This window comes from Ascidia mentula, chromosome 4, assembly GCF_947561715.1.
Source record: "Ascidia mentula chromosome 4, kaAscMent1.1, whole genome shotgun sequence".
In the NCBI taxonomy this organism is placed as follows: domain Eukaryota; kingdom Metazoa; phylum Chordata; class Ascidiacea; order Phlebobranchia; family Ascidiidae; genus Ascidia; species Ascidia mentula.
The window spans coordinates 13,693,291-13,719,765 of record NC_138569.1 but is presented as its reverse complement, the minus strand read 5'-3'; the positions used below and the strand labels follow the sequence as shown (position 1 = coordinate 13,719,765).

At 38.4% G+C, this 26,475-nt stretch overlaps 4 protein-coding genes across 7 annotated transcripts in view; 2 read left to right on the top strand and 2 right to left on the bottom strand.

The window, feature by feature from the left end:
* Positions 1–219: 219 nt before the first annotated feature.
* Positions 220–2,415, top strand: LOC145899180 (uncharacterized). The gene is made up of 4 exons (XM_082987909.1): positions 220–551; positions 1,158–1,435; positions 1,507–1,710; positions 1,832–2,415. Exons 1-4 carry the CDS (start codon positions 275–277, stop codon positions 2,000–2,002), a joined length of 930 nt encoding a protein of 309 aa, XP_082844035.1. The 5' UTR covers positions 220–274; the 3' UTR covers positions 2,003–2,415.
* Positions 2,416–4,305: 1,890 nt separating this feature from the next.
* LOC145898133 (GLIPR1-like protein 1) lies at positions 4,306–6,237 on the bottom strand. The gene is made up of 8 exons (XM_082986566.1): positions 6,109–6,237; positions 5,916–6,014; positions 5,128–5,286; positions 4,954–5,069; positions 4,796–4,887; positions 4,691–4,735; positions 4,473–4,623; positions 4,306–4,417 (listed from the first exon to the last, which is right to left on the bottom strand). Exons 1-8 carry the CDS (start codon positions 6,235–6,237, stop codon positions 4,306–4,308), a joined length of 903 nt encoding a protein of 300 aa, XP_082842692.1.
* Positions 6,238–8,312: 2,075 nt separating this feature from the next.
* LOC145899632 (protein DOP1A-like) overlaps positions 8,313–26,475 on the top strand; it is a 33,497-nt gene continuing 15,334 nt past the window's right edge. For 2 of the 3 annotated variants that reach the window (XM_082988514.1, XM_082988515.1), the window contains exons 1-28: positions 8,313–8,477; positions 8,584–8,759; positions 9,022–9,161; positions 9,228–9,448; positions 9,504–9,702; positions 9,843–10,000; positions 10,211–10,317; positions 10,381–10,560; positions 10,625–10,718; positions 10,777–10,941; positions 11,028–11,161; positions 11,293–11,420; positions 11,525–11,681; positions 11,797–11,939; positions 12,019–12,149; positions 12,747–12,875; positions 13,084–13,196; positions 13,260–13,483; positions 13,593–13,639; positions 13,729–13,769; positions 13,930–14,001; positions 14,416–14,520; positions 15,606–15,741; positions 16,094–16,240; positions 16,435–16,556; positions 16,926–17,184; positions 17,573–17,622; positions 17,948–18,108. In XM_082988514.1, coding sequence (XP_082844640.1) covers positions 8,337–8,477; positions 8,584–8,759; positions 9,022–9,161; positions 9,228–9,448; positions 9,504–9,702; positions 9,843–10,000; positions 10,211–10,317; positions 10,381–10,560; positions 10,625–10,718; positions 10,777–10,941; positions 11,028–11,161; positions 11,293–11,420; positions 11,525–11,681; positions 11,797–11,939; positions 12,019–12,149; positions 12,747–12,875; positions 13,084–13,196; positions 13,260–13,483; positions 13,593–13,639; positions 13,729–13,769; positions 13,930–14,001; positions 14,416–14,520; positions 15,606–15,741; positions 16,094–16,240; positions 16,435–16,556; positions 16,926–17,184; positions 17,573–17,622; positions 17,948–18,108 — 3,880 coding nt within the window. In that variant the 5' untranslated portion in view covers positions 8,313–8,336. The remainder of the gene's footprint in view (positions 8,478–8,583; positions 8,760–9,021; positions 9,162–9,227; positions 9,449–9,503; positions 9,703–9,842; positions 10,001–10,210; positions 10,318–10,380; positions 10,561–10,624; positions 10,719–10,776; positions 10,942–11,027; positions 11,162–11,292; positions 11,421–11,524; positions 11,682–11,796; positions 11,940–12,018; positions 12,150–12,746; positions 12,876–13,083; positions 13,197–13,259; positions 13,484–13,592; positions 13,640–13,728; positions 13,770–13,929; positions 14,002–14,415; positions 14,521–15,605; positions 15,742–16,093; positions 16,241–16,434; positions 16,557–16,925; positions 17,185–17,572; positions 17,623–17,947; positions 18,109–26,475) is intronic. The other variant, XM_082988513.1, reaches the window with a different exon arrangement.
* Positions 21,000–26,037, bottom strand: LOC145897792 (uncharacterized). Of its 2 annotated transcripts, none has more exons than XM_082986236.1 (4): positions 25,903–26,037; positions 22,278–22,540; positions 21,969–22,173; positions 21,000–21,851 (listed from the first exon to the last, which is right to left on the bottom strand). In XM_082986236.1, exons 1-4 carry the CDS (start codon positions 25,952–25,954, stop codon positions 21,745–21,747), a joined length of 627 nt encoding a protein of 208 aa, XP_082842362.1. In that variant the 5' UTR covers positions 25,955–26,037; the 3' UTR covers positions 21,000–21,744. The 2 variants fall into 2 exon arrangements, with proteins under 2 accessions (XP_082842362.1, XP_082842361.1); XM_082986235.1 differs by lacking the exon at positions 25,903–26,037 and adding an exon at positions 22,902–23,043.

Here is a 26,475-nt window from a genome sequence, read left to right as displayed (position 1 = left end):
TATCGTAACCTCGCAAACAACCTGGCGGCTCCCTTTTTTGCTAATATAAAAGGGATGATTCGGTCTTTTCCAGAGACATAAACGCAGCGCGGCAATAATGAAACCGACAAGAATTGAGCTGGAGTTTGTAGCAATATGTTATTTTCCGGGAGAGAAATGTTGCCAAAGAATGATGATACGCCATCTCACTAAAATGTATTCTTTGCGTTTTGCAGGTTACGTTTTATGACTTTGTAATTTAAAAGATACGGCCGAACCAAGTTAATCGAAAGCAATGGAAATTCCTAGTGCAATGTCGGCATCGTGTATACATGATGCTGCAACGTGTCCAGTATCACAAGAAAGTAACATGGACATGCATGGACGCAGCCGTCTCTGCAAAAAGTGTGGACAGCGCCGAAACCGAAATTGGGATGATTCTAACCTTGCATTCCGGAGATCTGAACACTGTGAAAGCGGAAGGAGCAAAAACCAAGTGTTTGAAACGATAATTCTGTGTCGTTGCAAATACCAAAACATTTCAAGATGTACACCTTCATTCTTCAAAATAGGTAGGCAAACTATTGTGAAATAAAACATATTTTACTGTGCGCAGGAGGACTTGTGCCTTGTTCCTTGTCGTGACAAAGGTCAAACCGCTACCTGTAACATTTTACATATCTGAGTCGTTAATTCCAAGAACTAAACCCAGGGCGCCCGACCCGGTGGTCGTGTAATATCGTGCGGAGGTTCGCGCAAACCCAAATTGGGTTATTACTTAAGGATTTAAATAGTTATGACATATGAGGTCTTGACGTCCGTGACCACTGTTGGAAACACTGTCAGAAGATAAACGAACCTCTCAGCATATAATCCTACAATCGTGACTCAACTTATTAAAGCGACATTCGCTTACCTAAAACCTTCACGCACGCTCCTCAGACCAACAGTTACATAACAAAGAGGTTACGAACTGTTTGAGCAACTTCGAATTAGTATTTAATGCAAGCAAACTTACAACGCCAAAGCGGCTTAATGCAGCAGCGCACTCCCAGCACAATATTGCTGGCGCCAATATTTCGCAGCGATGGCACGTGCAGTATGAAACTGTGCAAAGTTAGTTGAAATTGCGACATGCCCTCTGAAAAAAACATTTATTCACACCTATTCTTTTGCAGCTTGCTTGTTGCTGACGTTACATATCGCATCAGTCGAAGCATATCCGTCTGGATTACCCTCACCAGTTCTTCGGTCGCTTTTCTCCACATCTACTACACACCGAGCTGGCGATGGAAACAACTTGGAGCTGTTGCGCAGGACCCCGCGCAGCTTTAACTTCCACCATACATTGTTCCAAACACGAACTCACCTTCCACAACGCCACGACGAGACAAGGACCTGCGAAGATTTTGTAGCCAACCTTTCTCAAATGCACAAATTCGCTCAAATAGAAGCGGTAAGTTTGTCACCAACATCACTGAAACGACGATTTATCAGGAAAGTAATTTGTCCTTTTTCATCCGACAGAGACGTATCTACAATCGAACACCACGAAAGCGAGGGGCAGCCGAGATAGTTCATCGTTCGTGGGGTGAAGTTTGCTCACATGCTTACCGAGAATATGTTGCAATGGAGTGCTACATCACACATCATGCTCCTCACTTGTTCAAAACGCACACTAGCGACGTAAAAGCTGCACTAAAATCCATGATCACGCTTGTTCAGCAAGAAGTAAGCAAATTCTTTATTATCCACGTGTTTCGACAACCTTTCTTCGCCTTAAACTGTTCCTGTAGCGTTAATCAGATTAGCGTTGCGATGATTTTTTTTATAAAGTTTCTTTCGTTTTCAGATGAACAGAATCAACCATCACTACCGAATTACGACGTGTACAACAAACCGAGATTTTACAATGGGACAATACGTGTCCTCGCGGAACATGCTCTCAAACATGTTTGTAGTGACAGGTTTAGTGAACCAAAAATGTAGGAGTGATCCACAAGCAACAGTGAGAAGCTCTTGATTTGACGCAGATTTTTGTCGTAATTTTTGTCGTTTTATTTATAAATTATGTCAGTTTGTAGGATGATATTTCTGGTTTATTTATGCTGCGCTGGCGACCCTATTGCACTCGTCTTGTGGATGTTCGTACACTCTCACTCCAATCATCTGGTTCCATGTCTTTGTTGCGCATTTTGCACACAAAATTCGTTATGTGTTTTAACACGTTGGTGTGTTATTGTCTTTTTTACAACGGACGTCTTTCGCCGAGAGGTTTTCTATCCTTCCCCTTTATTTATTGCACCGTATTTCTACAGAAAGCTCACAGGGCCGCAAGGCCAAAGATTGTCTCAATCTTGCCGCTTAACCGATGTTGACATGTCAACAAATTGTGACGCTAATACGTTAATTTGTTATGTTGCGTGTAGGTGTCTCTGCGACACAGTATACCACTGTTATATATTCAGTGTCAGTTTGTTTATTTGTTTGTTACATTTTCAGAAATAAACCTTTGTGTTTCAAAGATTTACGCACTGTTTACTTTCCAAGAAAAATTTTTGCCAAGCTTCAGAAATGACTGGTTCGCAATTTACCCTCAAAACGAATTTCGTCCAAACTGCTGGAATCTAAACGTTGCAAACATAAAACAGCAAAAAAAGAAGCTAGTATGTTAACACAAAATAACAGTAACGGGTAAATCACATATTTCTTTTGCAAATGCAAAACACTTCTTCATATAAACATAAAAAGGCAGAACAAATTTTGGTCAAGGACTATGGCAAGATTAAAAATATTGGTTGTAGAAAACAAATTATCTGGGCAGAATTGAAACCTCGGTATTACACAGCAAGAGGATTAAACGTAGGTTTTATAAAAAAATTATTTCTTATCGGTTTTCATGTATGTTTCTTTATTAACCATTGTTATGTAACTGTTGAAAACGAAACACAAATACATTGCCAATAAACTAAAGCAAGCGTAACGGCAATTTTTCTCAAGAAAAATATCAAAAGACATTATTGCATGTAGTGAATCAAGTTGATTAGATTCACAGACCTGATAGTTCGGTTACAGATTTTATCCATATGCCTGTTCTTCACTCACGTCAATCCCCTGAAAACTGCAGGTATTGTATCAACACTGAAGCGACTTACAACAACAAATTTATGCAGAACCCAGCACTTCCCTACCAGTTTAGGAGAGGAAAATCATGCACGGGAACAAACCACACATCAGATAACTTAGTTATTTTACCACACACCGCATACAAAATGATAATTGGCCAAATACATTAGTCATCCGGTTTCCTTTTCAGGTTGGCAAACTTTATGTAACGAACCAACCTACTGACAACATCAGCACGTTGCATAACCTTCGACTTTGTATGTTTTGCTACCATTCCTAGTTGGGCATATTTTATCTCTGGGGCAGCTGTACTTTCCACTGCTACCAAACGTATTGCGCTGAATAGGTATATAAAAATAGCTCCCTAAACACGTTTCGAAATGATCAAACAATCTTTTTGTGCAGCGTGAAACAAAATCTACGTAAGCTTGTTACTGTATTGTTATAATATAAGCGATTGTTAGTGTAGCGGCACCTAGAGGTCAGTGTTTCAAAGTAAGTGAAAGGATATTTTATGTTGCTTTCCCATAAAAGCGTTAAGAGCCTTCGGTTCTATGTATAGCATTCCTTCGTATAATCCTAGTTAATTTCAAAATCACTTGTTGAGCGACTAAAGGTGGCAATTAGTATTGTTACGGCCAAACCAGACAATTACACTGCTATGTTTAGAATAGTGGTTCCTAACATGCGGTATGTCATTGGTTGTAAGTAAAGTAATTGTATGCCTTAAATTGGAAACAATTAAGCAGCACATTCAGACAATAAATTCTGTATTTTAAAGTCAAATTTTAATTTTGTCTAATTCAATGAGATAATGTTTCAAGGAAACTTGTGGCACAGAAAGCTTTTATAAAACTTCAAGATGATATTCTTAATACAGGCGAAAGACAAAAATCATGAAAACAGTTCCTCAAAAAACATGCATTCACGTTAATCGTTGACTGTGTGCATTTTCCTTGTTCAGTCCAACTTGTTGATGATTGAAAAACAGTGCGAAATTTTTTGTCATTGTTTGTTTGTTTGTTTGTTCTCATGAAACCTATATAAATCCCAGCTGGACAAAATTTTTTAGTAAGAGAAGCATTTTTCCCCCGTTAACTACATGCAAGCAATTTATAAGGTATTTGTACTGCAGGTTGACTCAATTAGGCCGAAAAAGTCTAAAATCGTCGAAAAAATAAAACTGAACAATATTTTGCTTTAATCGGGAGAATTTCCGCTTTTCAACTTTGTGGAAGACACGAGATCATTAGTCGGGTTGTCATTTCGTTTGTTTCCGTTATTGTTCTCTGATGAGTTTTCGCTCTCTTTTCTGAAGAAAAAGGCCGTAAACGATTTTTTTCTCAACGAGCTTTGCACATGCTTACAGATTTACAGCAGAAGAAACTCTTCTGTTTCTTCGGCAGCCCAGAGGAAGAAGGCGTGTATGAAGCTGGTACTTCACGAACACAAAATACAGACTCCCAAAAACCGCAGTGAGAAACAATAGGACCGCTACGACGATCCCCGCAGTTGCGTCTTAATCAAACCAACGTTGTATAAATGCTAATACAACAAATCTTAATCATACAACACCAAGCATTACCACTTGTGCTTTCCAAGGGTATGATCACGTCTCTGGCTGGGTTGTCTAAAAAAGGAAAAAAATAGTTAAACATTCAAACCATGGTTATTGACGTTTTTTGCTTACGACATAAAGTTTGGTTAGGGCACGTATCGCCTTCATCGCACATCGAACACCTTTCACCAACTTTGTACAACTTTTCATCTGGGATGTTTCCTCTAAAAAAACTCTCATCTTTTGAAAGAAGAAAATTATATTTCTTGTGGGAGTAGTTTGACACTTACCCTGGTGCATACTGACACACCATGTACATGGCGTTTGGCAGATACGTTCCATACGCAAGCAATTTTGGACAAATTGTCCAAGCACATCCAAGTTTGTACGAGTCAGCCCAGACCACCTTTATCACCAACTTGCTTTATTAATATGTAGAAGTGGATACAGTTTATTTGTAATACCTGTGTATAGTGTCCACATTTCTTTCCCGGCACGCAAGTGTGATTGTAAAACTCATAATATTCGTACTCGTTGAACCAAACCATCACTGCTCTTACAGGGTCAAAATCTAGGACCAGTTCATCACCGCTGCCGCCCCATAAGTTTTCGCCATTGTATCCCTGAAACAAACAGAAATTGTTTGGCATATCACATTAGATGCGGTGCTTGGCATACTAAGATCACCGCTGATAAATCCGTTTTGCACGTCATAGTTTGGTGTTTAGTGCAAGCATAAATATCACGCAACAGTTGTGTTTGTACATCAACATCGGCGCGGTGCGCTAAACCTTGATTGATGGGCAGAAAATTCCGCGAATGGCGGAACAAAACTTCACCAACAAATTTGCATTTCTTAATGATTTTCCTCAAAACGTTGTATTAGAATCATTATAAGTGTAAAACAATTTTTGGAGAAGTATTTACTCAATTGTTTTACGTTTTGATTCAACAAATGTAGTCAGCAAACCCTCTTCATCTCGACCGCAATATAACTATATTTATTTCTTAGATTTTTTCAGTCACAGATAAAAATCATTTCGCAGTCAAGTTGTAATTCAACACATAGTTTCTTAATTTTTTGAAAACAAATCGTATAGTTCTACCTGATGCAAGTTTTTAACTCGTAATTAATAAAAAGTAGTTACAAATGCAGAAGGTCAGGAATCTTATGATTTCACCAGGGTTTATGGCTGTTTTCTTAAAATGTCTTCATAAGCAATATGATACAATCGCAACTGCTAATACTTACTTGAAAGTTTGGTGTTTTTCGCGAGTCGACCGCACTGTGAACAAAGTCACACTTTTTGGCGTATGCGAGGGCGTTAACAGCTATTCCATCGTCCCAGGTCTGTAAACATATGCAAGTTAATCCGAATGTTAAAGTTCTGGTGAAACCATCAACATAACATTTATTTTAATTTTTTATATTTTAAAGTCAGTACCATGTATTTCATGTTTGCGGGAAAAGGTTCATCTCCTTCATCGCCAATACCGGCCCTTACTTCGTTATGTGCATCTAGAACAATTTGCGCCTCTTCAGGAGTAGGCAGTGATCTTCTATGTCTGAACATATCGCCTTTACAATCTAAAAACCATAAAGAACATGCAAAACACCCACCTTGAAAATTCGTCTGTCGAGTATCTGGCACTGACAAACAAGAGCTTTGTTCTCAAAACTTGATACACAAAAAGTAAGTAACAAGCACGCCGCATAATAATTCGTCCGACAAATCTTCGTGAATTTTGCGAGACTCCCAACATTTTTTTTCAGGTATCATTAAATTTGTCTGTTTTTATGTAGCCCAGTTTCGAACTCGCGAATATTGAGCTACCCTCGTCAGCTCGACCGCAAACAACGAGAAGTGCTCGGCTATTTCGGTGGCGAGAGATGCGTAATCCACCAAACGCTTTCTTATTGCAGCCGACGAGTGTCAAACAAGGGTCCGTCAAGAGCAAGTAGTCGGATCATCACACTGTTTCCAACCACTTCACAGCAACATCTGATGTCAACATTGACGCATTTAAGGATGCCAGTTCTCGTTAGAAGTCTATAAATAACTTATAAATGACCCGATAGATCTAACTGTCTGCAAATCACAAAATTATGAGGTGTTACCCCACAAGCACGATAGAAAAGAATGAGACGGTCAGCTTGAAACACGCGTGGTCAAACAATCCCTGCAACGAAGTTTACAAAATGTTTCTCTTCAAGCAAGGGTGACTTTTTATGTCGAGGATGAGCTGTCCTTACCAGCATGTTGGAGCTATCTCCATTATGGTGAGTTTTTCAAGTAAGTCAAGTAGTTGCTCTTCATCCACTTCAAACATGTAATGAACGTGTTTTAAAGGACTTTCTATACGCTTAAACAAAATTTCAAAGCCCGCCGTTTTGCGAGTTTTGCTGTTTCCAGGGATACTAAAAGCTACCGATTACAACAATACTTCGATCTGCAGACGATATATCGATAAGAAACTTTTGTTATTTTTCGGTTCACCTCAAAGACATTGATCCAGCGAAGTACGCGACAGCTGAACAAAGCAAATGTCAACTTCATCTTGGAATATCCGAGAATTCTTTCTTGATTCTGAAGACTAAAAACACGAACAAAAAACTGTTTTGAAAGACCTGAATGTATACTGTTAATCATTATATGCTTCTTACACAGAAGCACAACAAAAGACGTAAATTAATGCTCGATATTTGTCAGTGCGTTTTTGCGAATAAGGTAATGCATTTAACAATATAAAAGTAGGATCATAGTGTCTCTATCACATGCATTCCAAAAGAATTCTTTTCGACCAAATTATTTTAAATAAATTTAATTCTTTTTACCGATAATGTTTAGCTTAATATAGCCTATACCAGCAAAACATCTTAAACTCGTATGCTTGGTCTGGAACAATTCGTGCTGGTTTTGAAACAGAACATCATTATATCTGTCAGCACCAGGGTATTGAAGTACATCGTTATCTATGTTTTTTTTAGAAAAAAATATCACATACATAACCTTATTAGTTATTTGCTTGTTGGTGCGATAGCATGGAATACTTTACGCATACTAGATATTTGCAATACAACAGGACACTTGATTCAAGTAGGAATTCATTTTTTGCGGTACGTGTTTGGGTTGTAAATGCTTGGTTGAAGTGTTATTAGTTTGAAAAACATTGAAAACAAGTCATCTTGTGGCAAGTAACGCTGGTGTCGTTATTCATGTGATCAATGGCTCTTTGGCGAACCCTAGCGCTTTGTTAATTTATTGTGAATACAATGCTTGCACTATGGATTTCACAAACATGGGCATTTTTGTTAATTAACAAAATAGCAACAAATAACTAAAGATTTTTTTGTAAATAAGTTATTACATTACAATAGTGAAATATAAAAATCTCATGTTTTGTGTTTATCTGTGATTTGCATGACTTAACTGGGAAAGCCCCTTTGCAAATGTATGACATTCTGAATATTTTTACAATTGTTCATTGTGGAGATGTGTAAAATAAGCTTTTTGTTTATAACTTTAAAGTTGAAAATCCTGCAATGTAATGGCAATTTGAAAACTTTGTTTAAAAATCCCGGTTGACATAAACTTTTTGGTGTTGCTTCTGTTGTTTTTTTTGACTAAAGAACTTGTTTGTAGTAAAAGGTGCACAATGAATAGGTTTAGGTATGTTTTCAGCACAAGATAACTCCCTGCTGGATGATCCGAAGTATCGGCAGTACATCAGTGTTATTGACAAAGCTTTAAAGAACTTTGAATCTTCTAGTGAATGGGCTGATCTCATTTCTGCACTTGGTAAACTTCACAAGGTAAGTATTATTGCATTCTGTTTTACAGTGTACAAACTTGTAAGGGGTTTAAGTTTAGGGAGATGTTGTGTTTAGGAGTAGTTTATCACTTTTTGTGTTTATGCAGGTACTCAATCCAAAGTATAAGGTAATACCAAAAAGTGTGACAGTTGGCAAGCGATTGGCACAATGTTTGCATCCAGCACTCCCTGGTGGAGTTCACTTAAAAGCTCTTCAGGTGTACGACTACATATTCAGCATTATCAAGAAAAAGCGCTTACAAGCTGACCTGTACATTTACAGGTAAACATACATGGCAGTAACTATACACGTTAATATTTGACTTCAAGCCCAATAAAAAGTCGTTACAGCACATCACTGTTTGCTCAAATAGCTTTTCTTGCTTTACATACTTTTTAACTAAGTAAATGAATACATTCTAACATACCATAAGGAATTGTATTTGGGTCCAATAAGTGAAGATATTCATTTCTCTACTGGTCTTAATACTTTTGTACCTTTTAAATATTTGTTTGGATCATCTCATTGTTATGTACCTCCTTAGTTCCGGAATATTCCCACTTCTTGCCAATGCATCTATGCAAGTTCGACCGGTCCTTCTAAATTTGTATGAAACACACATTCTTCCATTAGGAAGATCCTTGAACATTTGTCTGGATGGAATTGTTGTTGGGCTTTTACCAGGTATAGTACTTAAATTTATATTTCCGATGCACATTTTGCTATTAATTTCGTTTATTTATGTGAAAGGTCTTGAAGAGGGTACAGAATACTTTGATAGAGTTGATTCTCTTCTAAAGAAGTTGTGTGACAGTGTTGGCAATATTGAGTTTTACAGTGCAATATGGAGAAGCATTTTGTGTTCATCCAATGCAAGACTTCCAGCGTTACAGTTTGTTTTAAGGCGCTTTGACAAAAAACTTTCCACTGACAATCAATTACACATTATTGGTTCTGATATAAATGTTATGGTAAAAATGTGGTAAGTGGTCTTTTATTACATGATTAAAATTGTTTTATCTACAGGTTAGAGCATTGCGTGAAAGCTTTCATGATTCAAGCATTCTCACCCAACGTGCATCATTTGATGTCCTAATATTTATCTGCCCATTCTCATCACTATCTGTGCCAAAAGAAGATTGTGTTACTGTGCTAATGGCCGCAGTACAATGCATATTACGCAGAGATATGTCTCTAAACCGCAGACTATACTCTTGGCTATTAGGTTTGTTTTAAAAGATTTAAATTAGTTCTCTAAAAATGTGTAACTTAGTTAATTTTAAACTAGTACTATAAAAATTTTGAACCCTTGTTTATTGACACAGCAATGTGAACATTTAAAACAATGTGTAATTGTATTTCTAGGATTTGATCAAAGCAAGCATCATGACAGCAGTACTAGTGTTGAACAGGATGGTGTGTCCTATTTTGAAATGCACTCAAAAACCTTGCTTATAAAGGCCTGCAAATCTATTCTCAGCCAGCAGAAGCAATATATTGTTACCACTTGGAAAACAAGCAATGTAGAGTTACTTTATTGTGTAGTTTTGACTATAAACTTACAGACATTTCATGAAACCTGTCATGCAAAAATTTAAAAAAAACTAGCCACGGCTTTTGTTATAACTGAATAATATTTGTGTGCTAAAAAACTTTTAGCTGTTTGGGTTATTTTTACTTGTCCATAGATGTGTGTTTTTTGAAGGCTGCATTTTATTGCTTTTGTTTTATAGAATGTGTCGGCTGATGATCTTTTCCCTCTTAAACTCCTGGTGAATCTTTTGGACAAGGCTGAAATTGGCCAATTTATCATTGACGATGTCCTAATTGAAGTTTTTAGGTATAACCAAACACTGGTTGTGAATTGTTGATAGAATGTGTCTTTTATAATTGTATTTTCTAGACTTCTTGATGTGGTTTATTCAAGGCTGAGCCTGGTTGAGACAGGGTTGGAAAAAAATGCCAAATTGTCCGAAGTAACAAAAACTATTAACCTCCTTCTTGACGTGTTTGAGCCAGGATATATATGGCAATACCTTGTTGCCTTGCTGGAAAGTGATGCACTTTGTGAATCTAACCACAAGTTTGTAAAAAAATCGCTTGTTTGACAGCACTAATTTTGTTTCACTTTATTTTCTCTTATTCAGGCCTGTATATTCTGAAGTTTTGGTGTCATTTCCAGATGTATGTGGCTTTATTCAACTCTTCCTTAATATTGTCAGTTTGGAAAGCTATCCAGAAGTATAAAATTAAATTTTGCCTGAATTACTAACAAATTTAAATGTTACCTCTTTGATAGATTCGAAGAAACCATTTACCCAATGTTTTGTTTCATGTAATTGATTTTGTCATCAAAACTTCTCCAATTGATCATTGCATACATAATATAAGTTGTGGACTTACCACATGCAGCAAACTGTTGGATTCTTGCCAACCATCACAACCAGAGGAGTTTCCGACCATGGTAAAGTTTGTGCAATGCTTTGTTAAAAAATTTTCAGCTTACAAGTTGCCTTTTCAAAATATCCTGAAATTAACTCTTGTTTGCAGGGTAATAGTCCCAACCACAATGGAAATACAGACAAGCTGGAAAACATTTCCAATGAACATTCAGTACCAGACTGTAGTCATCATTTTCACGACTTTTTGTGCATGTTTGTCATGACATTTCTCAACGGAAGCAGGTACTTGTGTGTTATTTGCTTGTGATAATCATTCCTATTTTACCCTAATACAAGTAGCAGTATGTACTGCATTGTAAATCACTGTTTCCTCTATAATACCCTTATGTTTTAAAATGTGTTTGCATGCAAAGGTCCAATATTGATAAATGTCTTGCTCAACTCGAAACCTTTCAAGCTGTGAGAGACATGGGTTCACACAAACCACCAGGCAATCATATCAAAACTCCGTCTGGCAAGCTTTCACAAGATAAAAACAAAGGTAAAAAAATGTATGCCCTTTTATGCACATGCACTATTACAAGAGAGCAGTTTTGTTTCATTTGCAACTTCCCTGCTTAACATTTTGTAACTTAATGTTACCAGTTCAACCACTAGATAATGGAAGTTTATCATGGAGCATCTTGCATGAAACCTTTGAGTTGTCATGCCGATTGTTACTTGACTTCGCTTGCTTCCCTGTTTACTTTGAGGGCAAATCATCACCTAATATCGTACATAACACTAACATGGAAAATATAAGGTAAAATCAACAACAACCTGAAGATTGTATGTTTATAATAAAAGTTTTTTTGAGTACTCCTGAATATTAAATAGACACAAAAGGTTGCATATTTCTGAATCAATTTTATTCTTAGTTTTCCCAGTTGGTTGAACTCTCTTCTCTTTGTATCATGCTGGAGTGGTGGTCATTATCCGCTTTGGTTTAAATTTTCATCTTGTGCAATTTCAACAATTCTAGACTTGATATCTCTCTCACAAACTGTTTCTGCATCAGCAGGTTTGTCAAAGTGAATATTCTATGGGTGCACATTGTGTGCAACTGAATGTTTGAATTTATTATTTTTAACTTGTTTCAGAGCGCTCTGGATTTGGAAAGGCATCTGGAACTGTGTCTGTTGTGGTACTTTCCCCTATGTCCTCTATGCATGTCATGATGTTGTACAATGAGTCATCATTTTTTCAACTCATTTCTAAAGAAATGTGGAAGGTGGGAAAATAGGCAATAAATTATATTCATAAGTTTAGTTTACAGAAGGTATGATTATTGGTGTGCATTGCTCAAACACACTCAGGTTTCATTTAGAAATATTGTGTGGCCCAATAATTTGTTAGCTTACTACTTTCCTTGTATTAGTAAATGTATTTTCACCTATCCCTTGGGTCACTTGAAACTAGTATGGGCTACTAGTTGAGAAACATGGAGCAAAATAATTCAAACCCTATATGTTGGCATGGGACATTTTGGTTGATTTACACCTGGGCTTTCGGAACTGTGTTTTGCACCTATGTCGCACAAAACATAACATTTAACTGTGAGAGTTATATTTATGTTTAATATTTTTTATAAATTTATGAAAATTGGATTCCTGTAAAAACTATTCCCCAGGTACATATGGCCACTATATACACCAATGTTGTTTGGTTGTTTCATTTATATTTATGTTTCATAAATATATGAAAATTATATTCCTGTCAAACATAAAGAGGACCCAAAACATTTTATTTGAAAAAAGTTTGTGAAGCACGGTTGTAGACAATGTTTGAATATTAACATTTGTTTCAAGCTGTCATAACTGTATTTCAGATGATCGGAGAAGACTCGGAATGGGCCAACCATCTTATCTGTGTGCAATTACTGGTACGACTTCATACAATGTGCAATGATACAAGATGTGAGGATGTGTTATTAGAAGATATTTTTCATCACGATCAGGTTCCTGCATATACATTTGTTATTGTTCACATTACATTTATTCAATTGTTTTTGATGTAAGTATCCTAGAGGACTATACGAAATCACAAAATACATAAAATTGCTTCTAACCTTGTTTAATATATTTGTTGTCTTATTGCGGTCGTAAACTCTTTGTGGCAGTAAGTTAGGTAGCTGTATAATCTTTTCCCAACTTTTACCTTTGCAGGATATTAGAACCCGATCAATATTCAAGTTTTGTCGTATATGGGATATTAACCGCACCCTTGCGAAAAAGAGCATCGCACTACATTCTGAAGGGCACTTCCGTACTTTTAACAGGTTGACAATTATGAACATTAAGGTCGTGCAAAAACTACCAAAACTTGACAACCTTCATTTTAGGTGTTTATTCGCCGTCGTGGACACACTCACTTCTTACAACGTGGAACGGACAACCTTGACTTCCCCCGTTTTTCAACCGACCGATTCAACATTTTCTCTATCGTTGACGATCGTTCATCGTTGGTTGCGACAGTGCTTGGAAAAACAAGACCTTCTTCGTCTCCTTGAACCATTTCTGTTGGTCGCCCTTCATCCAAAAACAAGGAGTGCTCCGTTTGTTGCTGGTGTGTTTTTGTTTTGTTTGCAGAAAGTTTGTCAAGCTTGGATTGTCTGATGAAAGCTATGGTTGTGTTTTCCATTTGCTACCATTTTTTACGCTTATATGACTTTCAGGTGTTGAGAGTGACGATGTATCGAATGTTGAAGTTGGTTTGCCTCAGGTAATTTGACCGTTCTATGAAAATTATTATAAAGTCAAGGTTTTGTTAATTCTCTTCTAACGAACGTGACCTCTGGTTGTTTTTTTCAGGCGTCATCACAGCAGTTGACCAACCTTACTTACAAACTCCGGTAATGGTTTCTTATCCTTGTTGTTCTAAGAAAGAAAGTTAATATTTACGACTTCCCCACCATAAGACTAGACACGGGCTCAATAAAATAAATATTTTTGGCATTATGTTTCATAAATATTTTTACTGCGTTGACTTAAACGTAAATGATTTTGTTACAGAAATTCTTTCAATGAAGCAACCTCATCTTCTTCTGTTTTGTCCGACATTGCAAAGGGAAAACAACAATATAGGTAGTAATACTGACTTCATGGTTGTAAATTTCTGGTTGAAATAATGCTGATGTATTTATATGGGTTTAAAAATGGCCATGTGGTGGCGCCAGTGCATTATGAGGTAAATGGCAACATCGGTCAAGACGCCCGGTCCATATATTATGTAGAAAATCTGTTCGGGATTCGCGGTCAATATAACCTGGGTTGCATCCCAGTGTGGTAAAAAATAAAAAAATACTTCCCCTTTGATGTTTCAATAAGAAAAACATTTTTTTTTGCAATATTGCATTAAGTTGTGATGTTTCCTTTGATATATATGTTACACGGAAAAGGGCAGTGGGTAAGCGTTGACTGGAGTTGGGGTGTGACGCAAAATGCTAAACCCTAATTATTTTTGAACATCTTAACAATCTGTACCTTATTGGTTTTCAGGGATTTAGTGTCGAAGTTGACGGAACGAAGTGAAGACGAAATTTCTTCCAAAGCTCAACATATTGTGGAAACTGTTATTAGGGAAGCATTGGAAGTTATCAGACTGTAAGTTGAAAAGTTAAACCACAATCTCATTTTAGTCGAAAGCAAATCGACGTGTATTTTATTCTATCTTTGAAACAAGAACTGTTTTTTGATTGCCTTTCGAAGCTACAGAACATCAGACTAGGCATGTTTCTGGTTGGATGGGTTCGTCAGTATATACGTACACACCCGATGAAGTTGGTTGATTTCGTCGAAATCCACTAAAGGCGTTACGCGATCAATGTTTTCTTCAAACATTTTAACCAAGAGTACTTAAGAGTCACATGCTACATGACATGCGATTTCAGAGGGGACCACACTAAAGTGGCAATATCTTTTAATCCTGGCGCCAAAATGTGTCACGTCCAAGTACTCCGTGTCGCATTTTGTCCCTTTTCCTCTTAAGCTCGTTGATAGTGGCGTTCAACATTCCCTCGCAAAAGCTTAAACTATTGTAAGTTGATAATACATTTCAAGATAACTGATGGTGTTGGTTTCCAACGCTTAGTTGAATCGTAAAAATTGCATAAAAATTTCTCAGGCAATTCTGCGTGAATTGCAGGAAACAAGATATTCCGAACAATCGCCTTATAATTAGATTTAAATTTGATGCGATCTTTTCTATTCCATGAGCGCCAGTTGCTAGCTTCGTGATTTGTACGCGAAGTTGTGATGCGGGGCTGTTGTTAGTGTGATGACCCACATATATTTGCATACAAGGAAGGGCGGAAGAGGAATTTGGCCGGGTTTGGCTAATTTGGCGATCGTACTCGGTGTGGGAAATTCACTTCCATTTTTGGATACCCACTATAATGATTCAAATTTTGTCTGGGCACTGTTAATTATTCTGCGTCATTGCTAGGGTTTAAGCCAGGGTTACTACAACGAAAAAAATTAACGTACGGTCGAATAATTTTTAGCCTTCTTTAACGTATTTTAATATCGACAAAACTTCCAACATGTTGGATAAACAACAACAGGTCTTCGAAATAGCGGCTGTTTGCGTTTTATCGAAAACTACTGCACGGTTTGCAAATTACTGCGTGCGAAACACGGGATTGTGGTTGCAATTTTTTACATTCTAATTAAGCCCACTTTGCATCCAGCAAAACTTCGCCTATGCCACAAGACGAAGCTGCGGCTCCAGCGTCTGCAGAGGAACTCGAAAAAACTAAAAAGATTACGCAACAAGATGGCAAAACTCCGGACAAACAAACATCATGGGACCTTCTCATTTACCAGGTTGTTTTTTTGGAAATATTTATTTAAATTTTGATCATTTGTTAGATATGCTTGGGCATATGCTTCTATATACATGGGTATTGTGCGTGTATTCCAAGTATTAACACTACAATGCATTTGTACACAATGGTAATGCATTGTACCAAGTACCAAGTACTTTCGACGAAAATGATTTTCAATAAAGCATTTCATATAACAAGCAGGATTCGGGTCCACCCAACTTTTGCGTGCGAAGAGATTTCTGCAAAATTATTGCTTCACGAACGACCTTTCATTTGTACTTTCACGTGGTCGTTTGACCCAAGGTTGGGCAGGCGATTTCCTCAACACTAAAATTATCTCGTGGTTTTAGGAGTCGTTCGACACACGACGGGTTTTGTATGTTCTTCGTTCTATCCTCGCGCTCCTCCATTGCAACCCTCGACTTTTCACGTACACAGCTTCAACCACTCAAATGTCGCACCAGACGTCATACCTGGCAGGACAGTCCACTTTACAGGTGCAGCAATGCTTTACAAACTAAACATGGCTTAAATGCACTTTTAAAAAGCATCGTTAAATCAAAATACTTTAAGTCAATGACATGGCACGTTTTCATCAGTTCAATCTCCCTATTTCCGAACTAAACTACTTTGTTAACATGAAATCGACTGTCTGGTTGGACAGATTGTGGAGCACAAAACTTGTTTTTAGGAGTTGTTGGTTCGCCATCAGCAGTCCATGGCGGGAAAGCAGTTTTATGGAGACATTTCGAGTCAATCTCAGAGTATTATGATTATCGATGTCCTGATCGGGATCTGCCTCCGGTATATCAGGTGGGCGGGCCCTCTTTCCAATAATCTGCATCCGTATGATTTACGTTGTTATCATTGCACTTGGCTGATTCTGTTCCGGTTTCAAAGCGATAAGCAAGGTCTGCATAGCAATTTAGTTACTTCAAAAAAGACGTTTAGTTTCCTTGGGCGCGTCTGTTTGTCAAATTATTTTTTATGTCAAAGATAACTTGTACCACATGAATTCAGTAAATTCCATCTTCGGCAATTCTGCTCATATATGAGTCCAAGCGCGTATCTTTATCAACTTAATGTGGATATACGCCGCTTTGTTTAGGCTTTATGAATGTTTTTTTGTGGTTATAATTGCCCTCGCTCAAACTCAAAATGCCTACATCAATTATTTTTTAGATCATGGCAACCGCCAAAGGATGAGATTCCCAATTCCCTATGTGACGTTCGGTGTATTTCCTGCAAACTACTCGTTTCACTTCTCGACCAAGTGACCATTCTCGCAAAGGAGAATGTTACGTCAGCGTCGCACTTGACGTCATCGACGGTTTCGTCGTCGGCTCAACAATTCAGTGCCTTCGTCATGTCTGTGCTTGTGAAGCATCGCATGCAGGAAACTGCTTTGTTGGCCCTTTCGCGTACTGTGCAAGCTCTACATGTAATCTTGATGATAATTGTTGGAACATATATGTGTTTCGTTATATATACCGATAGATAGATTTAGCTGTATACCTCAATTACTGAAGCATTTATTTTAACCTTTCAACAGACGCTTATAGCATCATGAGTGGTGCTACGGTGAAATGTTTAAAATTTATTTGTATTTTATTTGTAAATTTTCGCTTAGGAATGGTATGAAATCTTTAACATGTAAAGCTCATTTCCACATGGTGCTATGCAAGTTCGAAAAGCTTTTGTAGCCTAAAGCTGTATAAAGGCTGATTACGTGGTAAATTTTTTGTAGTTACGGTTTGGAAAACCTCTTACTCAGCTTAGGTTTACCGAGTAAGGTAATACCGTATATTTTACAACGGTTTTTGCTGCAGGTAATTGCTGAAGGTTGTACAAGTTCAACGCACTGCAGCAACACAAGAGGGTAAGCATCATGTGCCTTGAACCAGACGCATTAAGTGGTTCATAATTCTATGTGTTGTGGTGTTGTTGAACCTTGTCTACCCTAAATAACACTTTCATCATTGATAAATTTATATAACTTGCCAAATAAATACATGCAGCGCGGTTAGTCTTAAACATGCCTTTGTTCAGCAATTGATGTTTTTTTACTTTATAGTACACACGGAAATCTTCATTAGTTTGTAGCAATACCTTGCTAAGGTGTTAAAATAAACTTCTTGTACTGAAACACGAGGCCCTTTATCAACAAACTATTCTTGTTACAAAAAATCCACTTTATTGTGCAGATCCCCGCATTCGTGTGAAAACAACGCGGAGCTTGCATATTGGTGGTGCGGCAACAATCGACCGTTCATTGTGAGTTTCCAGGCAAACCTGCTTCACCTTCTTCGTTCCATTATCTCCTTTGAACATCGATGTACTGAGATCGACCCCACAAGAGCTCGAGGTAACTTCCCGGTTTTAATCTTTTCGCTAAACCGAGCACATTTTTCTGTTGCCCCTTATCGCCACTTTTGCGGTCGTTGGATGCAGGTGCTCCCTGGCACCTATGTTAACATGGTTTCCGCAGATTACAATCCAGTGAAAGGACAATTGATGCTTGTCCGAAAGACTGTGGTAGTTCACGTTTAATGCGTTTCGTGCAGTGACTCACTACGACGTGCGACCATCTTTTGAATGCGTGATTTGTAAAAGGTAATTAACCACCCGAATTTTGCTGCCTGTGGAATCCAATTTGGTTTCCAGTCGTCAACAAAATCGCCCAAATGAGTTTTTAATGTGTAGTGGGTCTTATGGTTGGTTTTCCAACTGCTGAAAGTGATTTGACTTATATTTTAGAAATCCTTGCGCCCCCTTTGATGCTGTTCCGAACATGATAGGTGGATCTGGTTTTGAATTGTTCACATTATGTTGCAATTTGGCCATCGAAATGCTGAAATTGCAATTTTTGCATTTTGTGCAATATTAAGCTAGATCGCATGTGACAAATAGTCTGCTGGGTTGCTGAATTGCACAAACAAGGTATCACTTTGTGTCACGCGCTGAAAAATGCTGCTATTAGTTTCACATCATCTCAACCATCGTATTGACATTGATTGAGATAACATTGGTGGGTGGGTGGAAGACGTTCCGAAGTCATTGCATATAATCGCGAAACCCATCGCAGCAATTTTCTTAGTGTTGTCGTGATGTTATTCGGGTATAAGTTTCCGCGACACTCAAATCTTTGTTCTCTCTTTCCATATAAAGGGCGACCGGACTTGCAAAGGTTAAGCGTTTTCATTACTCTTCAACTCTTGAAAAGGTTGTCTCCATGTGGTGTGGTTTCCCCAAACAGTTTTGATCGCTCATTCCGGTTTGGCAACTTTCTTTATAGGCAATGCAGTGGTTAGTGCTGAACATCGAGCAGTAACTTCATTTGTTTGCGTTGTGGTTTTTACTAAACCGTCGAGCAAGTGGTTTATTTTGTATCTCCCAGCCAACGTTTTACTAATACATGATCGGATCATGGCCCAATTTGTTGCATATTATACACAAACTTTTTAGTAAGACGATTATGAAATCGGCGAAAAATTTTACCCAGCGGTCTTCACTCCAAAGCAAGCAAACTGGTTAATTAACATGCAGACGTTATAAGGCGGGTGCTAGCTTCAAAATACGAAAGACGATGTTACATTCCTCAAATAGCCCGTTTTCTTTCAAAATCACCTCGACAGCGGGTAACGTATTGCTGTTTTATTTCATGCCCATTTTTACGTGTGGTGTGACGACAACATTTCTCTTAGCGCCGTTAAATGTTTTCCCGCCTTTTTCATCTAATTTAGATTCCTTTAGTTTTTACATCCTGACACGCGCGCACTTAACTCGTACAAGCGGGTGATTTCCGCGAGAAATTTTCCGGTGTCTGACGACGATATCTCCTCAAATTGTGTTTTATCTCAGTACATCGCTTTGTTTTATTGGTGACATATCGGTCTAACATTTAACCTCGGGGAACAAAAGCGAGATTTTTATCACAATGTGTGAACGTCACAAACACAACATCGTGAAAGCAATTTTCCTCTATCATGTGCTGTTACAGCTTCGAGCGTAACATTAAATTGATTCTGAAGAAATCTCACCTTTTGGTTTTTGGAATTCAAGTTTGTTGAATTTAAAATTAGATTGCCGTCGTCGGGGAGCAAGAATTGATTCCAAAAATGTCGCGATGACTCCTACTGAAATAAAAATTATTTTAAAACGGCAATTCTTGTTTAACGTCTCGCTGAGAGCGACTCAAAACATTGAAAATTGGTTATGTGTACATGTAATACGTGCGTAAATATTAGTGTATGGATACTGTGTGTTCCACGATAAACTCATGCTCTTAATGGGAAATACTGCGAACGATTGCCTTTTGCAAGATCTGCGTAAAAACTCGTTTGCACGGAAGATTGCGGGCGCTTCCACGATGGCAACCGTTTCCCCTTTTCTCTCGGCATGTTAAAAAACCGTGTTGCAATCGGCGGGGTTAATAATTCGAAGAATTTTGTTTACATCATACGACGCAGGTGGAAAAAATGCGATGGCGATTCGACCCAAAACTGGGCAGAGCTGCCAAGCATGCAACCGTTGCACGAACAATCGATTATTGGCCACGCCCCGTCCACATGTTTTCCTTCAAAGCCTTAAACCGTGATAATGATTTTTCCTATTTTGTTGTGCCATTTGCAAGCAAGCGGAATTCATCTCATATATATCCATATATTAGCTATCAATACAAACTTTGTGATTCATGGGCATAATGTAATACTTACTATTTACTCCTTGAATCTATACATGCCACATCGAATGGTCGGCGAAGCAAAAAATGTGGCCACTTTGTATGATATTGTTTGACCTTTTAATTAGGTGGTAGTTAGCAATCGTGTGGCTTAATACTACACGCTTTAATTGCTACAGCAATAGTAAATGGATAGTCGCATTCGAGGAATTTGTCGCCAGCGGAAATGAATTATATATTTGCCCTTTTGCCCCATTACCTAACATGGGATTCCAAATCCTAAATGAAAGTAATACTGTTACTTCTTAAATTTCTGATTAAGGTTCTCGCAATTAACTACGTCTATTAGGAATACTCGTGTGTTGCGTGACAAGTATGTAAAGTTTGAATTTTAATCATTGGACTTTAATCCAAATTCAGCGTTAATTTTTAATGGTCACGTTTTTGAGTTGAGTAAATTTTTAAATGCCAAAGTTGCGATGGTGACTTTTTTTGGTGTCAAACGTTCCTTGTCCTAATTTCTTTCGTGCAATATAAAATTGTAATTCTGTCCAATAAAAGATGTCACCATATAATTTATTTCCATAAACTTTATTCTCAATAAAAATTGTACAAATTAAATCCCGTAAAAACTGTACACGCAATCATAAAAAAACAATCACAAATAAAATGCAAATAAGGTTGTTCGGCTCTGAAAAAAATCAAAATGCGTTTGTTTGCATCCAATTAACTCGATACATGTTGTTGTGCTCGGTTTTAAAAATTTTGCGGCCAATTTTGAAAGTTCGCGTGCTGCCTGGCACGACAGGACGAGGGCCTAAAGGCAAGGTGGAATTATATTCTTGAGATGTTCTTTTGTCGCACCACAAACACAACCCAATGTGCCCGCGTCCCAATCCCAGAATGATTGTTTTGGGTTGAACGGAACAAGCCAAGGCGAGTGTACGTGCAAAGCGGAATGTTACAATGGAAATCGCCATCAGATAAAAACGTGTCATTCAAGAGCTGCAAGATAAAATCGTGTGTTGTGCCAAGTCTCTGCTTATATGAAAAATTGATTTCAACCATAGCTTTTTCCAATCAGATCGTGGCGGTTAATGTCAGGTACACGGATATTTATCGCATTGATAATAATCGAGCAGTTCCATAACTTAAATTAATTCTTCGACAACACAAAAAACGTAGAAAAAACTTGAGATCGCAAAGAAGAATTACGCGTTCCCACAGTGAACATTGACTGTCGCAAAATCTAATTTCCACTCCTGGGCGCGTTTGCTTGCAGTTTTTTGTACCATAAGAACGGCTTCGTAGAACTTGGTTTTACAGCAGGTGGACGCCTCTGGAGCACACGTACTTGTGGCAATACCGGCACAGATATTGGAACATTTCGTTTATTCGGCTAAAATACCTTTCGCCATTTTTCACTCCTGAAAACAAGAAGCAGTCTGGTAAATTAAATGACCACAACGTTGTTGAGTCTCCCATTTTTTGTTAAAACTGACGTTTATGGAAGTAACACAAGTTTTGTGGATTGTAAAACTTACTCAGTTTGGTGCACGACGATGCTCTATCCACACGATAACACAATTGCTTTGTCTTGCATATGTTCCTCAGTTTCTGTCGTGTCTGTGATTTTGATGAGGATTTACGGATTGCACTTCCCAATACTGACTCATCTTTTCTCTCCTCATTTGTCTCTTCCTTCTCCTCTTCATTCTGGTCGCCGAAAGTGCGCAGGATGTCCTCAAACTAATTTAAAAAACGCCAAATTTAGTTCGTGGAAAACTTGGAAAGGTCAGCGTGCCGTGATTAGGCGCGGTTAGCTCGAAATAGAATCCTGACTAAAAACTTACAATTCGATCGTTTGAGGAGCAGTCGGGCATGGCTCCCTCCCATTTTCCGTTCTTGCATTTCATCTCAGTATGTCTATGAGGGCCGCTTGGATCGACCGGACATGAATAAGTAAAGGTGCAAATCACTCCGTCGGCAACAGCATCGATGACGTCGCTCTTGTCGCCTCGCAACGTGTCAGCATCACACGTAAGGTTGGAGGCGAACGACCATTGTTGCGAAGGATTTGCGATCTCGGCCAGTTTGCAAGTCGGCGGGTTTTGACCTGAAAAAATACATCAAAATTTGGTTAAAGTAATGAAAAGTTGCATGTTAGGTTGGTGTGACCATGTGTGGCCGTTAAGTTAATCCGTCGTACGTTTGGTGCGCACGCGATATTCGCGTGTCTGCCGACTCGATCCGCCCAGTTGTTGACAGGTATCGTGCAAAGGTCAAAATTCGTTTCATCAAGAAAGCGCATTTCGACTAAAAATTAATCCTCACAAAGGAACAATAGGTGGAGAATGCGCTAATTTGGATGAGACGCTCATATTTACCAACCTAGCGGGAATTGATAAAACACTGAACTTGTGACTTTATTTACAGTTTAAACACTAGCGCACACCTGCGCAGTCCACGTATGTTACCTGCTATTATTGGATATTCCTTTTTTCCCAAGTACATACCGTCAGCGAAAACCACAAACAAACTCAGTGCAATGATCAGAAAATTCATTTTAAACTTTATTATTTCAATTCGGCTTTAATCGCTCTGTATATATTGTTTCTGAAAGAATAATTTAAAGCTTTACTTGCTATAGTGCCTCAATTAAAGCTGACTGCTCGACTTTATTACATAACGTCTCGGTGTTGCCGTCCCACCGATAAGCTTTGTTTTGTGGATTGAAAGCGCCCGAGCCGACTTAATATACACACCCACCCTCCTTTTTCACGCGCCGAACAATTCGCGAGCGTTGTTGAAAACAAGCACGTTTCTCTGCGGCCTCGACCTCGTCAACTTTCGGTGTTTTTCCCATTACGCAAACCCAATTACCGTTTACAAATTACAGAGTAGGTCATTTCCGCCGTAAGCTTCAAACTCGTTGGATAATGATTTTATCAGTGAGTAGCGAAAATTCACCTCATGATTTGCTTCTTGCGAGATTCCATGCGCCCAGGTCATGAGAAAGGCAATTTTCGTACTTTCGACAATATTTTCTCTCAAAATCATAATTTGTAGTTTGGAGCAGTCAACCATTTCTCCCGCATAAAAACCTTTCATGTTTGTTTTATATTTGATCTTTTTACCTGGTTTGGTTTAACTCATGCTTATCGTAGCTTTCGTGCTGAGCACGCAAAATGAAAGCTTTGCGCCAGTTACGTGTTATTTGTTGCGGGCTCGCTTGAAAGCTTATTAACATTTACTCCAGCACAGGTGCGACAATAAACCTGGTATGAAATAACTCTGACGAAAGGTGTAATCAGCTCATAGAACTTCAACACCACTCTCAAAGTTTGGCATCGCATCATTCGTTTCGTATTTCTATGCGTTCCAAATAGTTGTAATTAAACATTTGACACGTCGAACCTGTTTATTATTTCCGTTCGGCTACTGGTACTGCCTGTTTGATTTCGTTTTAAAATTCTAAAGTTCATTATCGCGATATGACTAGTGCCGCGATATTTGGTAGTGACGTTGGTTGGAATCGGGGAAGGATCTTGGCGTAGGGCCTGAATATGCGTTCTGGCGATTACTCATAAACTACCGGAACCCACGCGCTATCAAGTTACGTGTAAGCGCAATCCCTGTGACCCCATAATCTGCACATTGGGCCTTAAAGCTGTATAGAGGGCGGCATAATTGCTCACTTTCGTGTACCGTGTCACGTCGGTTCGCTGCATTGCGTGTCATGCAATACTTTTCCCCAGGTCCACCTTAAAATCGTGACTTCCCTACAAATCGCTTCTTCGGACCCGATCAAGCGTTCTGACGTCAACACATTTTGTTTCGTGTTGGCCACACTTTGCATGGGGTTACCGGGGGCGAAAACTAAGAAGTTAACCAAATCCCTCCTCAATGGCCTCCGCCCAACTTTCTGCATTGCAGAAATGCGATGCAAGTCGAGGTCGAACCACGAACTGGTTAAGAACTGAAAAATTGCTTTCGCAAGATTGCTTAGCGTTGATGACATTACATGTGCAAGGGGAATGACGCACGGTGATTTGGCAAGCGCAGCAGCTGACCCTCAGATATTTCGTGTCCCTATTTGGTGCATGTTCAGCGCACGTAGCTTTTTAACTCGTTGTTTACACCTATATGCTGTAGTTAACACCAGAGTTTTTCTTCGATTGGAGTTTTTCTCCGTTGTAAACCGTTTTGAAAATTATTATTGGAATGTTTGTCGGTTGGCGACAAGCATTTGTTTTCAATTTCAAGTCGCTAGGTGATTGTTATTTTGTGTGTTATATGTGGGTGTGGTCGCACGGTTGTCAAATACGCTGGAGGTAAATTAAAAAAACGCGGTTGATCTTTAAGTTTTGTCACTACTTGTTTTAAATCAAAACACTAACGTCGCAACTTTATTGGGATCTGCACGTCTATATATTTAATATTATCTCTTACATTAAATAACATTAAATTTAAGTGTTCTTGTCTTAGAAGTGATTTTTTAAAATTCAATTTAATTTTTGTTTGTCGTAACAATATATTAGTTGTGTTGTCAAAGCTAGCCCCAAAATAAAACACAACTAACGAAAGCTCTGTTCAAAACAAACCTTATGATCATGGGCCACACACAGAGTTAATTGTTCGTTTGTTCAATGTCACCACATGAGGCGGGACGGAGTCGGTCGTGACGTAAGCTTGCGTGCAAATAAGAGCGTGCTTTCCCGGGCGAGTTATGTCGTGCCACCGAGCTGCTGCAAGTGTCCTGCGGCTATGTCCGAACACAACAATGAACATTTTGCCGGTGGACGCCCAACCTGCACGTTTACCGAGTCACGTGACTGTTAACAGTGAATGTTTTCAACCTCAGATAATTGCGAGTCACTCTTACTGAGCAAAATAATCACTTCCCGTTGCAGAGATGTCGGATTGAAAATAGTAATTCTGTCTTTATAACGGCAAACTGTAGCAGGTGCCGTGGGTTAAAATCGCCGCAATTATGGGTTGCTTTGCACGCACGCCAACCGCAAGATTTTGCCATTGTCATGAAAACTATACTTGTTACTAAAAAAATGTTCGTTACTGCGCAAAAATACGGAAGTGTTTTTTCGTCTTGCGCAAGTCACTCTCGAAGTTTCTCTTAAACATCGTGACTGTGCAATTACACAAACGTTTTTAGATATAATTAATTTTGCCTGCGGGAAGGCACTGTGGAATTTGTTCCCACTTAACGCGTCTTGTCTGATGGGTGTGTGCTCCTAATTGATTAAGAAACGACATCAAAGCAATTTTTAACGCAATTCCAATTCCACAGCAAAACATAACAAAAACTCAATTATTCGCGCGAGGTAATTTAAATCTTTGAAGTTAGGAAACGGCGAAAAGAATTCGACCGGTATTTCGTTCATTTAATCAAACATTTTTTTTTTATTGTTTATAAGCCAAAAACTAATAAACTAACAACGAATTGTTGCGAATTCTTACCTTTGAGAAGGGCTGCGACAAAAGCTAGAAGCATTCTCTGAAGAGGATTCATCTTGTATTTTCGGTTGATTAAAGTCCAATGATCAAGTAACGTTCAAATTCAAACGTACAGATATCTACAGTCTATGCGTTCAGGCTAGACAAAAATGATTGAAATGGTTATTTCAAGGTTGATATATGTTTGAGTTCCGTGACTCACTCCTTACTAAACTGATGACTGATGCTACGAAATTTTTACACTTCCCCTGTTAAAACTTGCATGTTGTGACGCACGTATGACGTAGCGGTTACCTCTGGCCCCCATGCTAACTTGTGAAAATGACCTGCGCAAAATTGCAATGACTCAGGTCGTTTAGGGCAGCTAGAAACGTTTGTTCCGAAGAACTCGCTTCAGGCTACGAGAGCCGCTTATTTGATCGTCTATCACCAAACGATCTTATGAATATGCTTGATGTCCTGAATCGAACAAAAATTTGATACGTCATCAATTCGAATCTCTCTGTTGCCTTAACAACGTTTTGTACTTCAAAACTGCCAATATTATTTCAAAAAAGCTTTCAATATATCATGTTG

Bases quoted from the DNA above. Each gene is read 5' to 3' on its own strand.
- LOC145899180 (XM_082987909.1), top strand. From the start codon at position 275: ATGGAAATTCCTAGTGCAATGTCGGCATCGTGTATACATGATGCTGCA. The intron at 552-1,157 runs GTAGGCAAACTA...ATTCTTTTGCAG, and splicing joins ACCTTCATTCTTCAAAATAG to CTTGCTTGTTGCTGACGTTA. The intron at 1,711-1,831 runs GTAAGCAAATTC...TTTCGTTTTCAG, and splicing joins TCACGCTTGTTCAGCAAGAA to ATGAACAGAATCAACCATCA.
- LOC145898133 (XM_082986566.1), bottom strand. From the start codon at position 6,237: ATGTTCAGACATAGAAGATCACTGCCTACTCCTGAAGAGGCGCAAATT. The intron at 4,888-4,953 runs GTAAGTGTCAAA...GAGTTTTTTTAG, and splicing joins GTGTGTCAGTATGCACCAGG to AGGAAACATCCCAGATGAAA. The intron at 4,624-4,690 runs GTAATGCTTGGT...GGTTTGATTAAG, and splicing joins ACCCTTGGAAAGCACAAGTG to ACGCAACTGCGGGGATCGTC.
- LOC145897792 (XM_082986235.1), bottom strand. From the start codon at position 22,989: ATGAATTTTCTGATCATTGCACTGAGTTTGTTTGTGGTTTTCGCTGAC. The intron at 22,174-22,277 runs GTAAGTTTTTAG...TTTTTAAATTAG, and splicing joins GCTCCTCAAACGATCGAATT to TTTGAGGACATCCTGCGCAC. The intron at 21,852-21,968 runs GTAAGTTTTACA...TCTTGTTTTCAG, and splicing joins ATCGTCGTGCACCAAACTGA to GAGTGAAAAATGGCGAAAGG.